General features: G+C 42.2%; 1 protein-coding gene and 1 long non-coding RNA gene across 2 annotated transcripts; one reads left to right on the plus strand and one right to left on the minus strand.

The window, feature by feature from the left end:
• Positions 1-2749: 2749 nt before the first annotated feature.
• Positions 2750-10911, minus strand: kcnk4a (potassium channel, subfamily K, member 4a). Its single transcript, XM_030395525.1, has 6 exons — positions 10681-10911; positions 10247-10364; positions 9651-9811; positions 8769-8955; positions 7097-7230; positions 2750-6997 (listed from the first exon to the last, which is right to left on the minus strand). Exons 1-6 carry the CDS (start codon positions 10867-10869, stop codon positions 5930-5932), a joined length of 1857 nt encoding a protein of 618 aa, XP_030251385.1. The 5' UTR covers positions 10870-10911; the 3' UTR covers positions 2750-5929.
• Positions 10912-13695: 2784 nt separating this feature from the next.
• Positions 13696-16891, plus strand: LOC115568334 (uncharacterized). The gene is made up of 2 exons (XR_003981371.1): positions 13696-13805; positions 16401-16891. It is a non-coding gene; the product is annotated as an uncharacterized LOC115568334 (long non-coding RNA).
• Positions 16892-16953: the final 62 nt, after the last annotated feature.

Raw genomic sequence — 16953 nt, forward strand, 5'->3', positions numbered from 1 at the left:
TGGAAGAGGGGAAGTCTGCTGTGGATATCGACCCCCGCTCACACACACACACCTCCGTAAAAACCATGTCCGTGCATTTGACCCTGAGAGGGAGTGTTCACATACACTCTGAAGGCAACACACACACACACACACACACACACATCCGGCTTGTAGCGCCTCCGTAAAGCAGAATATGTCATGATTCATGTCTCTGGCTCTTCACTCACTCACTCACTCTTCTCACACTGACCCAAACTGTAAGAGAGCCTTTGATGACGGCTGTAAAAGAAAAAATAAATCTGTCTGACGATGACAGAAAGCAGCTGCACCTTATGGTCCGAGTCAAATATAACTCGCATTACAGGTCTGGACGAGACGTGATTCGTCAGGACTAAATTGAAATTGCTCCCATTTAATTCTGGCAGTTAAATGAAAATACAGCTCTCGGGGCAACAGGACACCGTAAACACAAAATAAAAAAAAAAGTTATACAAGCAGCAGAGCGGTAATGACACACAGGAGTAAACAGAAGATACCGATCCGCGACCTCAGCATTATTGAAGCCATATTCTTTGAGCAGTCAAACTCGCAGACCACAGCTGTACTTGAGGCCCTGCTGGGACAAAACAGCTGGGAGGCCAAACCCACACGAGGCCCCGGCTGTTCTCTCTTGAGACAGACGAGGGCGACATTACTACGGTTTCTCTTCAGATTCATGGCAGCCCGACTGGATTTAAGATCAAGCTTAAAGTGACACTCAGCAGGTCGATCTGTGTTGAGTTGAAGGAACTGGGATATCAAACAAAGAGTACTCCAGGCCCCTGAACACGCTCAAATTAAAAGCAACATGTACACAAATTTGCAAGAATTAAAACCTTTGCAGTCAAGAATTATTCAATCAAAAAGTCATATTTTTGACAATGTTTGTTTTTACTCTTTAACAAGTAGAAAATCATGCCGATACCCCTTTTTTTCACTCAACGTTATTCTGAAGAAACTGCATGTACTCTGATAAATTGCCTCCAGTGATGCCACTCGGTGGCTGAGTTGCATCGTGGGTAATGTAGGCACCAGGTTTTGAAAAGCAGTCCACTAGTCTGACATTGATAATTATTAATTATTTTTTTATTCCACTCATTCTTCTTCACTTATAAAATCTGGTGCCTACATGCATGAAAGGGTTAAGGTAAAAGTTTCCAAAATATAAATAAGATATAAAATTTAAATCTAAATGTTAGATTTGGATCATAATACTAAATGTTACAGCCTGCATTTCCAGTACGATCTTCCTCTCCTCAGTTGAGTTATGTCATCTAAATACTTGATGTTTTCCTTTGTTCTTTTCACTGGGAATAATGCAAATGTCCAATCAATAAAATGAATATGGAAATTGATTTTAATGCACAATGACTGACTTGACTGTTCACCTTTGACACATTTAAGTTATTAGCCTGAATAAAAAGACACTTTTATTCTGATGTTCTGTGCAGAATTTAGTTTTAAATTAGCACAAGAAGTGTATTTGAAAGTATGCAGGTGTTACATAAGATACTTAATATCTTTATTAATGTTTTTCTTAAGGTTTTATGTGTGTGTTATTATCAGATGACTGTTTCATTTTCAATGTTTAACACAAAGGAGGGTCTTTGGCACTTCATGGAAAAAAAACTCATCTAGATTCAGAGTAAAACATTATGTCTCTTATTTAGATATTTAGACTTAAAGCTGACAGTCAAATTGTGATTTAATACTTGTATAAACATATTAAAAAATAGCTTTTAGTAGCACATAATTGAACCAGAATTTAGAGCAGTTTTAAAAGAGTAAATAAATATGATCATTTTGCAAATCTCATCTTAAATTTTGGAAGTTAGGGACTTTGAAAGGTTCAGTTTGCTGTTTTTTTTGGGATAAATCTATCAAAGACAGATCACAAATTGGAGCATGTTACAGTTTCCAAACAGCAGAGAGAGTTTCAGACTAAATATTTGGCCTTAAACTAAGTCATCAGCGAGGCACGAGTCAAACATCCCGACTCTCCACCTTCTTTATTATTGTGTATAAAGAATAATTAAACATTGAGGGAACAGATCCTTCAAAAGGTCAGGTGTCAGACTCAAAATGACAATATTGCTGCCGGTGGGTCGAGGTCAGCACACCATGTGAATATCTTTCTCCGTCCAACACTCTGTCAACAGATGACAAAATATGCGGGAGCCTGAATGTGAGTGTGGATTCAGTCAGTTTCTTATTTTGGTGCTGGTAGAAGGCATCGTGCCATGATAGCCTCTTGTCATAGTTCCGGATTCTGAGTAAGCAGGAACTGACTGTTTATCCACATCCACCAGAGCCGAGTTCATTCAGGACTTTAAGAGTTCAGGACCCAGGGCACCACACACCTCCTGCCCACCAGCGTATTTAAGTATTTAAGCCTGATATTTTTATACTGTAAGGAAAAAAGATTACCAACAGAAACGGAGACATCTTTCTAGAGACTTTTTATTTCTTTCTTTTCTGAGATCTTTCTGGAGTTTTTCTCCCGCTGCAAACAGAGCATTTTTCTAGATTAATCAATTAGTTGTTTGGTGAATAAAATGTCGATCGGCGTTCCCTAAAGCCAGAGAAGACGTCCCTAAATGTCTTGTTTTGTCCGCAACTCAAAGAAATTCAGTTTATGCAAATGTTCTCATTTAAGAAGCTGAAATGAGAGAATTTTGCCTTTTTTTTCTGTAAAATTTTTTTAAAAAAATCACTCAAACCGGTTAAGTGATATCAAATAACTGCTGATTTATTCATTAATGAATCATTGCAGCTGTATAGTAAATAGTATGAAGTCCGGACACAGGTTCAGTTTTACATCACTCAGCATCACTTAACAGGCACTACAGGCGTTTAATGTAAAGGAGACCCATTATGCTTTTTCGTTTTTTTCCCCTTCCTTCAGTGTTTTACATTTTGACGTTCCTGTGCGTGTAAATGATGCAGATCAACAGAAGCTCCTCTCTCCCACACAAAACACTGCTCCTGAAACGCCTCGTCAGTTGTCCCGCACCGTGTCACACATTTGTTTATTTAAATTATGCCTCGCAGGTAGTTTGGGGACGTAAGAATTGATTTAGTCCAGCTGCTATGTTGTTGTAAGTGGTGCTGGCTCATGCGTGTGTGAGCTGACCAATCAGAGGACACTGGATATTTGGGAGGGAGGGGCCTTAAAGAGACAGGAGCTCAAACAGAGTGTTTCAAACAGAGGGGATACAGAGCTGCAACACAGTATGAGACAAGCATGTAAACTTATTCTAGTAGTTACCCCAAAATAACATCAAGAATTTGAAATTGAGCATAATATGTCTCCTTTAAAGGCACTCTTTGGTGTTTTCTGCTAAACAAAAGTTTCTGTTTACATTCAATATTACAAAAACACATTGTGTCATGGAGGTCTAACAAACTTGTTGTCCTCAAAAACACTTGCACAGACAATTTCACTGCTCTTGTAGGCACAATCAGTGTGTTTGTCGACATATTACCACCACCTGTTGATCAGTGGACAGGCTAAGACTCACACATAAAAAACATTTCTCTATTAATGCTGGTCAAAGACTACAGATGGAAAAGAAAATCCCAAAGACATCCGCAGCCTCGTCAATTGTCAGCGTGTGTCTGACTGTCATCACGCTCATGTGTCACTTTAAGACATACCGAGGCCTCTAGCAGGGTTCAACCGAGGACAAACCATACAGTACATGAAAAGGTGTTTACATACACAAGTGGACAAACCTGCACGGGTTATGTATGTGGCAGAGGGGTGGAGTCTTTAAAAATAATAAAACACTAACAAACAGCATCAGCCAAGAGGGAGAGTGGTCACAAGCAGAATCTTGCCAGCGGCGACTTTAAGCCACTTGATAGTATAGTTGGTAAACACCACAAACTTAAAAATAACCTTAATGTTGCTTTAATAGCCCGCTGACCACTCAAATCCAAGGCGAGCACACAAAGATGCTTATCATGGTGTCAGGAGGTTTAACACGCAGCAGTGGACAGTAACTCAGTCTGACTTTATACTTTTTAACCCTTCAGAACATTCACGAGCCGTTTTATGAGCCAGCACATCACGTGAGCTTTAGAGGGAAGAAGTTAGCCGCCTGCGTCATCAGTTTCAGAGGGTTTTTTTCAAAAGTCGGGCCTTGTGTGACTGCATTACACAGAGGACAGACACTTATCAGAGCGTGAATGATGGCCCTGCCGTGCTTTCATACTATTGTACTGCTGTTGTGGTTCAGGTTCTCCACCCACTGCTGGATTTTCCCCAGGGTTTTATTTAGCAGAGGTGGTATGCCACCCAGATGCAGACAGACGCATCGTGTCCTGTGATCAGTTGTGTTAGTTTATGATATCCTAAACAAGTGACACATCTTAAATCTATTACGTTTGCTTTGTAAAATACCTCCCCTGCGGTTCTTTTTCCCTTTTAATGTTGTAAAAGCGCTTTTACTTGTTTCAAGCGAGGTGGTCCACCTCAGCTATAAATCACTGCACTGACACGGAAGCTCTTAGTCAGTCGCCTCACAAAGCCACTTAAATCTGAGATTCAGTGTTGATTAGTTTGCCAAGAATTGATTGAGCTTGGCGGCTGAAGGATAGATCAACAGAGTGGATAATTATCCATAATGATGGATAATGATGTGACTCAGCCTCTTTTAAAACAGGCGTGTTTCCCTCATTCATCTTCAGATTTATTTCAAAATCATTTGTTGAGAAATTTGCAGTGGCAACCCGGGACTGAATGTAACTCAGCTCAGTCCTGACTGAAATATCTCAACAACTGTTTGCTTCATGTCTCCCTTTAGAATGAACTGAAAGCTCTGTCTCAAAACCCGCACTTGTGGTATTTGCCAGAATGTAAGTGTCTGATTGGGTGACATGTTCTACGTTACATTTACACTTACATTTTAATAATGTTCAAACCCGGAAAAAATATGTTTTTATTCAAGGTATCGCTGTGTTCAGTTGGTCGCCTGTTAGATGAATACCACAGTGTAGGTGTTGGGACAGACCTGTGTGACTCCCTGACTTTTCATCTGATAGTGAACATGGTAAATATCATACCGGATAAACATCAGGAGCCATATTGATAAAGCACATGAGTACTAAGAGTTGCTTCAGTGACACAATTCTAAAATCTAAAATCCTTAGAATGATGACGTCTTCTAATAGTTTCCCCTTAACGGTCTTTAGACTGCAACACAACCAGAGGGGATAAGACATTAATCTGCTGTGTTATGTTCTCTACACCTGCCTATTGGTTTGCACTAAAATTAGCAGCATGGTAAATAAATATAAGCAAATAAACCCAGCAACTATCAGCCTGTGAACAGGTTACTGTGCACACAGGCCTGGGCTTTCTAACATCTTGTAGGCTTCTTTTAAGGTCGGGCTTAAAATGTATTTAACAGATGTTTATTACATAGAAGCATATTCATAATTACACCGTGCCTTAATTCCATGATCCGGCCTGTCTATCATCACCAAGAGTGCTTAGTGCTTTTTTTATTTTTATCATTAACAAACCACAGCTTTCAAAAGGTCAACCCCGCCTCTTCACCAAGACAGTGAGGAAGATTGTCTCTTCGTTGTTTAGAAGTTTCTTAAATCGCTCCAAAGCAAAAAGACTCCTTGTTAGAAATGTTTCCGCTGAGTAAGGAGCTCTATGAGAGGACTCTAAGAGGGTTTTTGAATCCAGACCCAGATTGACAGATCACAAGCAAAATGACTCTGTGAGGCGAAAGCATAAATTCTAAAAGTTATCCTGAAACATCACCTACATTCATGATAGTGAGAGCTGCATGTGCTATAAACAGTTTATGTTCTGAGCGGCAGAAGTGTCAGTCTGCTGTAAACCAGCAGCTTTGGTGTGAACGTGTTCTGCCACATGTTGACTTTGTGGCTGTCAGAGTGTCGGACCTTTCTGGTTCTCTGATGAGAGAGAAGAGTCCGGAGGCGGCGTGGGCGGGTTTGAAGGCGGCTGCATCTCACTGCTGAGCCTCCTCACTTGCAGGGGGCTCCACTTGTGTGACAGCTGCCTCCTCATGCTCTTCCTCTTGGGTTTCCGTGGTCGTCTCCTCCTCTCCATGCTGTCTTTTGGCTGACCGCGGTCGCTCAGAGTGTCCGAGGACTCGTCGATGTACGCCAGGTTCTCCCCAAAGAAATCCAGCAGCTGGCAGCTGTTTGCAGACGCGATGTTGAGGGGAAAAGAGGGAAGGAGAACTGGGTGACGGGAAGAAGAAATAAAAGGGGAGGGAGGCAGCAGACTAGGGGCACGTGGGCAATTGTAGCTATTGTTTGCTGCAGGTTCATATTTCTCTGCTGGAATCGAATTGTTTTTCTCCTGCGCTGTGTTCACGCCTGCAGCTCCTCCCTTCTCCATGCTGCTGACTGTACAACAGGGCTGGAACCTGCGGAGAGCCAAGCCAGAAGAAGAGACCGAGGAGTTGTCTGATCCGGAGTCAAAAGGAGACTCAGACCCAGAGATGTATTCTCCCTCCAAGGCAGCACCTGCTGAGTCTAGCTCTGAGGCGGAGCGGGCCGCAGGGAGGGACAATGAACGGGCCAGCAGGTGATGAAATGACCTGCCCTCCACCTGCAGAGCCACAGCAGGGTCCACCCTCAGTCTAGGCCCCACTCTGGGGACTGTCGTGACTCCAGGAACACTGACCCGTGGCCTGGACTTGGCCACCACCGCCCTCTCAAGAGAAGAATGGGCCTCCAGCTGGCTCATGGAGCTGGAGAGCCCGGCCCAGCGGTTCGGCAGGTGTCCATTCTCAGATCCCCCTCGAGCCCAGTGTCCCAGAGTGCCAGTGGCTCCCCGGCGGATGCGCCGACGCTCGCTGCGCTTCCAGCGCCGGCGTTGCAGGAGGAATGGGTCGTTGAACTCCAGAGGGTTTGGGATACGGAAGTCCATGGACATGTTCTGGATGTTCTGGGTCCAGTCTGTAGCGTGGGCCCTCAACTCCTCCATCTGAGAGTGAGAGAGCGACAGTGCAGCAGAAAATATGAGCCAGTATTAAGTGCAGCTCCTCCTGACGTGGTGCGCATTTGTGTCACACATGTCTCTCACCTCAGCGCGGGTCCTCTTAGACAGCACCCTCAGCCAGTTGCCTATCATGGTGAGAATGGAGGCAAAGTAGGCGAGACCAAACACTATCCACAACAACACCAGCAGCTTGAAGAGCGTGCTCTCACGACCTCCGCCTGGGCACAGAGAGATAGTGGATTTAAGAGGGTTTTAATGTGTTGTGGTGTTTCACTGACCCTTCACAGAGACACAGTCGTCCCCTTTCTGTTGCATCTCGCAGTGGTGTCGATACAGAAGAGTCCCGGAGCAGGTAGGGAGACGGTTTCTGGATCCATGACACCTCATCTTTACTTTAACATAACCAAAACCCAAAGATTTATATACCACACAGTAATTCCATGGGCATGGCAACTGTGAAGTTACAGTACACAGCTGTAGATGCATTGCATTTTACTGTGAAATATTTACAGTATATTATTGTGAAACATGTACAGTACATTACTGGAAAATTACTGTGAAAGTAATGCAACTAGTAGCCAGTAATTTAATGTAAATTTACAGTGAAAAATTTCACAGTGCAGATTTGTACAACTTTGACCTAACACTGCTGCAATAAAACAAGACTATAATAAAAAAAAAAAATGTATATCTAGATTTTATGACTTGCTTGTATTTGGTCCCCTGAGTCCTCCAAAGCTAAGTTTAAAGTTTGGAGAGCGGGTTCACTGGAAGATATTTAATATTCTAAAATGGCGAGCTGCTTTCAAGAAAGCTCAAACACAAGAAGCAAATGCCCGTCCTAAGCCTCTACAGTATAATTGGCTCATGCACGTATATACTACCCCAGAAAAGTTCAACAAATTTGATAATCATATCCCTGATTTGCATTTTAAAAGTGGACAATACAAGGGAACTTTTTTTTCCATAAGAATATAATAAGATTAAATACAAATTCTGGGAAGAGATAAAATAAAAGATGGAAGGAATGTGATCAATTCAATTAACTTTGGAGCCAAAGATGTTCTGTTGACTGTACAGTGGGATGACATTAAACAGTGGTGATTAACAGCTAATTTCTTGAAATTGAATCTATTTTATTTCTAATGTATTTTTCTCTTGTTTTCTCTTGTTATTTGTCTATAACTATGCTTAATGTGTTTTTAATATGCATCTGATCAACGATAATCAAACTCTGATACAGTCGTTAACACAAACAAGACATATCAGCGGTTCACTTTGTGACAGAAAGGCTGTTTGTGTATTTTCAAAGCTCGCCGGTCTCTGAGAAAGTGATTTTCTCCTGGTACTCAGAACAGATAATGGTAGGGCTATAAAACTGTAATGAAATTGAAAAAAATGACATTGGCAATAAGCCATCTCGTGCAGATTCATTTCTACACTCTACCACTTGAATCCTGCACTGAGCGAAGCAGCACACGAAGCAGAATAGCCTCGTTTCCAATGTCAGTACAAGACACGTTTATTCCCAAGTTTAATTAAATGCTCTCATCACAGGGTCCATGTCTTAAAAAGAAGCGGACACTTTATTTCCAGTTATCAGATTGTTTAATTTGAATTGTTTCTAAGGGCTCCAAGAGATAAAAGAAGAAAGATACAAGAAAGCTTTTTTAAAAAGTAAAAATGGTAATCATGGTCATGTCATCATCTCGTGATCCTCAGGGATTACCTACAAGACCTGAGGTTGTGTCAGTACCTGGTACGTAGTCTCCGAAGCCAACAGTGGTGAGAGTGATGACCACAAAGTAGAGCGACTCCAGGAACGTCCAGCTCTCCACTTTCCAGAACACGACTGTTGGCACGGCGAGGAAGATCAGACAACCAATCAGGATGGAGAGAACCGCTGAGATCACACGCACAGTTGTTGGTCTGACCTTACGTTTCTAAGAGAGAGAGAACCGCAAATACAGTCGCAGAATTAATGATAACGAAAACTCAAGACTGTTGTGATATTTTTGAGTCAACTAATGCTGCATAATATACATTTAGCCTTTATTACATTAGCCTCGGAGAACAGCAGGTTTAATGCCGCTCCAGGGGAGGACAGACTTTGTTTGCTGTGTGAGCTAGATGAAATTGATAAAGATGTTCATTTCTTGTTTTGTTGTCCTAAAACATCCTCCATTTACACTGATTTCTTTTGGTTGGATGATTATGAAAAACTATAGCCGTGCTTTAGGAATGGAGTCGTTTTTGTAGCAGATTTTCTTTGTCAAGCTTTGGAGAGAAGACAGAATATTTTGCTTAAGACTGAGCTGCAAAATGATTTGTAATTTTGTAAGGAACTGTTTGACCAAGCAACTGTGTTGAACAAATCAGTCAATCAATCTGTACATCTATATTGAAGTTTTTGATTGCTGAAGTATTTAGCAGTTTATTTTCTGTGACTTTTGTGGAGGCAGCAGCTACTTTCCTTCATCCTTCTTTATTTACTACTATGCAAGTTGACTCACATCCAGGCAGGAAGTTCTAACTCAATTTTTTCACTGCCAAAACAGCCATAACAAACAGAGGTCTGGGCCTTCACAGGTGTAAATCTAACTGGGCCTTTCGTCCTGGCAGGACAGACCATTCTCACCAGGAAGAGGGTCTCAATTTTGGCCACAGCTCTCCGCAGCACTGTGCCCATGTGGTCGCCCACCCCAGCAAGCAGTATGCCAAACATGGGTATGCCCACCAGAGCGTAGCACACACAGAACAACTGGCCGTACCACGTCCGAGGAGAAAGGTTCCCAAAACCTGTTAAGAAGTAAAAGGAACAGGAGGACCTTTAGCTGTGCAGTCAAAGTTTTTTTCTTTCTTTTTAATTAAGGTGAGTGTTAAATGGCTCTGTATTTCATCAGTAATCACTGTCAAGGAGTGTTTGGTCAGTAACTCATGTCTCTCCTCCTCCGGCTTTAGGCAATAAAGGAGAAGTTAAATGTTATAGTATCCTTTCCCAATGTATCCAATCAGGACAGAGAACTCCTGAAAGAGGCGGTCCTGTTTGCTGCAGTATCAGGTGATTTCTGGTGCGACTCCGTGCAAGAACAGAATATATTTTCAAAAGATTCCCCATATTTCTTCACAATGAATTATTTCAACAATATTTCAGCTAGGCAAGCTTTCCCACAGGCTTCTTCACTTCAAAAGAGCATTTTATATTGGTAGGATGTTCAAAGAGTGCCCACCTACCTATGGTGGTAATGATGGTACCACAGAAGAAGAAGGCGGAAACCAGGTCCCAGCGGCTGGTGAAGTTGTCAGGAAGGTTGCTCACATCCAGGCCTGCATCCATTGCAGACACCACCCCCTGCAGGGAAGAGAGGGGGTCGGATTTATTTAACTGTACATTCACCCTCTGACACAAACTGTCTTTTACAGTGAACAGCTGTTTTATCTCACAGTGAGAATGTAAAACAAACAAGCAACTATGTGTGTCAAATAAATGTGCCATTTATTTTAACATTTTCCTTTGAAATATATTTAAGAAGTATGAAGTGGAAAAGGCACAAGTGCCATCAAATTGCAAAGTGTTTGCACAATGATACCAATACTACTTATAATACTAATAGTACTAAGTGAGAGTGTTTGTGAAATGACAGATTGCTGAGTGTGCCATGAGTTACCTTCACCAGCTTGTAGAATTCGACCTCAGTGACACAGGACTTATTCTTGAGGAAAGTGTTCTTGGTAGCAAGCAGTTGTTTGTACGCCAAATCCTCGTTGGAGGCCTCCAGCGTGCGGAAAACAAGGGCTCCCATCACCAGGTACAGCACGACCCCCGTCAGCAGGGCCAAGAGGGTGGTGCACCGCATTTTCTCCCCGGCGACCCCCCCGCCCCCCCCAGGGTTAGGGGTCAGAGTTTGGAGGCCAGGATCTGGTCGGGCTCTCAGTCAGGATACGAGGCACAGCTGGCCATAAACAGGAAGTTCCTTTAGAGAGGCACTGTACGTGTGAGGACGGAAATGTGTAAACGAGCAACACAAGGCTGACAGACATTAATAACCTTTTGTTTACACATCGGTGCGTCAAACCAAAGAGCTGTCCACGGCAGGAAAAGTGACAAGTTGGGAGCTGACATGACGTAAGTTCATGTACACTTAAAGCAACATTATGTAACTTTGACCTTAAGATGACGGCTTCAAAATCCCTTTGATGGTACAAGGTCATGTTTTTGGATGAATGGTGTCGCTTGTTTCTGCAATATTTAACGTCAGTGAGACGGCAGGATCACAGCGTTACAGACGTTTACCTCAAGAAACAAGTTTACAACACATCATATTGTTATGACGTGATGAGTTTCGTTTGTAGTCAGCGCCTACATTACATCTGACAAACTGTTACAGACCTGGGATTTTTTTTAAATTCATAACAGTGGTGTTGCACTCCGATTTGGCGCCCCCCCCCACAGTTTGCACACACACAAAATGCCAATTTCTGCATAATTTTGCTTTAAATGTGTAAAAGACTGACTGGTCGATGTAATAATTCATCCAGTCCAGACAACCATAAGTACAGTCCTTTCTAATTCAAGTCCAGTATATGAAATTGTGTGCACGAGACTTCAGTCACATGCATTCACAAAACAGAGTGGGACTTTCCTCAGCTACATGAGTTTTAGAAAAAAAAATGAGTACGTTTGTTCATGAATGGAGGACTGTAGGCTTTGTCTAGCAGAGAGATGGGGTACAAGAAGGCATTCACAATGGAAACATTTTTTGTTTAATCTTAGTAACATGACCATTATATACTGGTGCCTGAGAATGCCTCAAGGAAAACAAAGAATCCAGTGAGACACAAACTTCAAGATGCTTTACATCAGATGAAGATACGAAGTCAAATCAGCCAGACGATCAGAGCAGATCGACACTAAACTACACTAGAGTTGCAGCAGTTTCCAGGTATACCGTAGCATGAAAATTTACAATTTTCATACTGTGGACATTTGCTTATCTACTGTAATAATTTCTACCATATTAGTGTTATTAAAAACATAAACATAAACAGGTTTCATGTTGATGCACAGTAGGGTGGCGGTTTGATCCCAAACACCTTCAGCCCAAATGTCAAAGGCGGAAACGGCACAGAGAACAACAGTCTGTGGAGTCACGTGGAGATAAATCACTGACATCATGATCGTTGGAGGGCGAGATGGTGGGTCTTATATTCCTCGTGTTTTTGTGTTGTAAAGCTCCGTCACCAGCTGGGCGGTCACAGACACCACAGTTGTTACTGCAGCAACCCACGCTGATACGCTGATAGTGTTGTCTGGACACAACAATCTGATCTGATCACTTAAAAGGTGCGGACACTCAGTCTTTCAGATCTGATTTGAGAAACAAATCTGATTTGCCTGCTGTCTGAACAAAGCCAAAGACCCTGAACCACAAAGTGCCTCTAGGCCAACACCTTACATGGTAGCTGGCTGCCAGCGGGGTTTTGAGTGTGTATGTGAAACAGATGAATTGTAGAGTCCTCTAGATAAAAAGCGCTACATGCAATCCATCTACCATGAAACTGCTGCTGTCCTGTTTTGTTTTTAACACCTCACTTCATAATCAAAGTAAACTATGCTTTAAAATTTCCAGCCATGGACAGCAGAAGCAGCCGAGGCTGAGGTACCCTGACACTCAGTCCCTTTTTGTGGCTCAAGCTCCAAAATAGTGGACTGTACTACATTTCCCACAATGCATCTCGACCACTGACAGTTCCGTCCCTGCATGCGAGTTCTCCTCAGATGTCCCATTTCTAAAAAAAACCCTAAACTGTCACGGGTCAAACATTGTTGTCCCAGAGTTGCTGCAGCACCAGTTAATTCTATAAAACCTCTTAAATATTGCTTTATTTGACTTGATGATATTAAATAAATCTTCTCACTAATCTAGTTTACTTTATTTAGACAGCAACAAACAGTTACATCCTAATATTAGATTTCAAACTGCATGTAAGCCAAAAATTGACTCGTAAATTAACTAAAAGTTGCTGTCTGCCGTGCTTCAGCGTCAGCAAGTCGTGTTCATAAATTTTCACCAAAGTTTCCAAGTTGTTCCAATTTGAGGAGTCTGTCAAGTGAATTTTCTCAGGGAACTAATTTTTCGGATTATTCCGGCACTACATGAATGCACAAGGAGATTCGGTCCAAGTTGTTAGTAGCTGCTAATGCAGCCTCAAGCTTTTGGCCTCCGTAGACCTGTTAGGCTCACTTCTTTCCATCTCCAGATTCAGCCTTTGTTTCCTTCTTGAAGCGCTGACGTAGAGTGTGACGCGACTGAAGTTGAGGCCTGTTTAACTTTGACTGTGTTGGGAATCGTTCTAAAAACAAACCATATCAAACGTTAGCCTCACTCAGAGGAAAACAAGCTTCTTTCAGTCTATAAAATAACTGGAAAATAATCTTCAGTGTGTTTAGAATTACATCCAGTGTGATCACAGCTAAATGGGGCAATACTGTAAAATTGAAAGGATCTATTCTTTTCTTCGAGATGCTGTACATGATTTATTTCATGCAAGTTTCATAATGGATAAAGACATTTTTATAACTGAGAGGCAGACCGAGAAACTACCTGATGACGATGACGTCAGGAGCTCATCCCATGTTAAACTTCCACAAATCAGGTGATGGAGAAATCTTTCCGCCGTTTCACAGTTCTGCTTTCTCTCCGGTAGCTCAGTGTTCAGGAGTTGAGGACTGCTGCTCCATTTCTTTCTCCTTCAAGCCAGAGCAAGGCTTGAAACGATGATGAACCAACAGGTAAACACAGGTAGATTAGAGCATAAAGGAGCAGACCAGCCTTAAGTTGGCACATTTCTTTGTTTCTTGCAGTGTTTTAGCCGGGTACCAGTTGCATTAAATAAGTGTTCACATTGCAGACTTTGTCATAATAACCTTGGAGGTACTGACGCACGCCAGGCCACCCTGCCAGTGCTCTCACAAACGATTAGACCCTGCCAAAACTCCAAACATACATCTTGACATTAATCGAAAACATGTTTATCGCTTATCTTCATTTGGCTTCTAATGTTTTCTTTGAACTGTGTTTACCTTTAATACACACACACACACACACAGACACAAAGGACTGGGGTTCAGGAGCTTCTTGCTCGAGGTCAGCCGGCCCCGGTTGTCTCCACACGAACCTTGACAATGTTCTGAGATTTCCCAGAGTCTGGCCGACTGTTAGCATTCTGCGCTAATGGACTGTTGGCTTTGGTTTGTGAGGACAGTCTCGCTCTCTACCCCTGGCTTCAACACTGACAGACATTATTAGTTATCACTGTCTAAACCCGCACTGGCATATTTTGATATTTTGCTAAGATATTGAGTGAGGGGGGCTTAGAAAAGAGCAGGACTGTGGCTGATGGCCGGTGAGCTAATCTTAAGTTAAACAGCGGGGCAGGTGGGGAAATAAATCATGAGGAGGACTGTTTGAAAAGAAGCACATGGCTGGAATAAGATGTACATGAGCTATTCTTAGGTTTACATTTAAGGCAGGTGTATGAGACAAATCCAAGAGGAACTACTCAAAAAAGAAAAACCTCTAAAAACAGCTGCAAACATTACTCTCATCGTGATAAGTCCCCGTTTAACCGTCAAAGTTTGGGGGTCCTCTTCCGCTGAAAAACGCGTTTCTCATTGCTACTTTATTCAGACGGTGCAGAATGATGTATGCGTTGAGTTTCAAATTGATCCGCTGAAGAGGGAAAGTTTCATGCTCACTTTAAACCTCAGCTCAACACGTGTGCGTACCGGTATGACTTGTGACATCACAACTACTTAGGAGTATAAAGGGTAGCTTCTTGTAGCCCACAAAACATTTCTGGAGCGTCACAGCAACACAACATTCTCCTAAACAACTGAAGTAGATGGGGACTAAAGAAATAAGAAAGTTGATGATAAAAACTGAAGCTATAAGCGTTAGCACACAAGCTGTCCGAGGGTGCAATAACTCAACTGCACATTAAGCATATTTCAAATGAATTTAGCATCTCTGGGCTTCTGTTGACTTGGATTATTCTGGATGAATCTCAATCTGCTTCAGTTGTTTAGGAGAATGCTGCAATGCTGTTTTGCTGTGAAGCTCCACAAAACGTTTTGTAGGCTGCACAACTTCATACGACTTTGCATCAGCATGAAGGTGACTAAATAATGCCTGAAATGTCATTTTTTTGTCAAACTTAACCTTTGAGAGCTTAAATAACACATCCCACTATATTAACCTGATGGCTGCAGTGACTGTACAGCTCTGATGAAGAGGAACCCTGAACTAACCCAGAAATAAGGTCAAAATAAAATAAATAAATAAAAAAGCTATTTCAATCATTACACAGAGAAGAGGGGTCTGTGAGACTAGTAAGTTACTGTAGTGCCAACAGCACATTGCTGGATTTGAGTGAATGTATTGTTTCTACTGTACGACAACAAAAAGAGCCCTGTCTGTAAATGCAACAGTTAGACACAGCTCGAGAAACAAAGATTGTGTCCCTCCCCTTTATCTGTGCTGACAAACCTCGAGGGATGGACGTGATCGTCTGTGGATGAGGATGTAGTGTTTACTGAAGAATTTACAGCGCTGGGAGAAAATAAAGCCCCTTTAAATGCAACTACCCCGCAAAGTATGTGTCTTTTTTCAAGTTGGACATCACTGACGTCAGAAGGAAATCACATGTTACAACTCTGCTCCACTGGTTTCATGGTCTGGGAAAGAATTACCCTTCAAAATAATGACAGGACTGTTTTGCGTTACAGAAGTATCATAGAAAAATATGTATTTGTTGACATTTTCTTCTGGATTGCACAAAATGAAACAAGCTTATCAAATGCTGAAGCTACACAAAAGTTTTACGCTCAGTTGCTTTAGAAATGTTGCACTTTAAAATCACTGTGTTGTCGGCAGTGTCGGGGTTGAGAGATACTGGCAGGAAGAAACAGAGCAGGGGATGGATCATCTTTGTACACATCAGTGACAGCCTGCTACTATACTTGGTAACTTTTGATTAAAAAGAAATAAACACATTTGGGGTAAAAAGGCCAAAGAGCCACACATGCAAACTGGATCCCAACCGAGCAGCATGCATGATAAAAATACACATTTCTAACTCTGAAGGGACAATAAACAACAGAATCATTCTCTTCTTAGAAATACTGATATTTTAACTCTCAATAACTCACTGAAAACAAACTATTTTTACATGTCTTACCTTCAGTTTGAAGAAATGTTGCTATCCAACTTTATCTCCTGCAGCATGTGCCGTTCTCTCACCACTCAGCACTCAGCAAGGAGCTCTGTGTGTGTATGTGTGTCTGTTGTCAAAGTGCATGTGTTCATGTGTGTTTTCTCCTTGGAAGGTGTTTCCCCATTCTCGTGACCCTACATCACTCTGACAGAGAGGAGAGGATCGTAGGAGGAGGATCAGGAGGAGGAGGAGGAGGAGCATTACTCTGCTGCGAGTGTGATTAAGTGCCGTCACCACAGAGGAAGAGCAGAGGGCCCGGAGTTTCCTGAGGTGGACGTGGGGGGGCTTAGCTCTCTAAATCCTCGCCTTTCCAACCTCTGTCTTTTTGGGAAGTAAAAAGAGACACTTGTTTCTTTAAAGTAAGAGTTATGCTCCACACAATTTTTCTTGCACTTGAGGAGACGTTGCATCGTGATGTAAAACAGGTTCTCAAGTTGGAAAGCCTAGCCCTTCAATTCACTCTTTTATTTTCTTTTATCCGAGTCGGCTCCTTTAAAGCCTTCCGCACCTTCTCAATGATGCGTTCATGACCGAGAGGCAAAGGAAGAGGACTTTGATAATTGAGGAAATACTTATGTGATTAAACAGATATTCCACTTAAAACACTTTGAGGCTCTCTTCATTGGAGCGGGGCGATCATTTAGACTTAATTGTACGCCAGCAGT

The sequence above is a fragment of the Sparus aurata genome, chromosome 18, assembly GCF_900880675.1.
Source record: "Sparus aurata chromosome 18, fSpaAur1.1, whole genome shotgun sequence".
In the NCBI taxonomy this organism is placed as follows: Eukaryota; Metazoa; Chordata; class Actinopteri; order Spariformes; family Sparidae; genus Sparus; species Sparus aurata.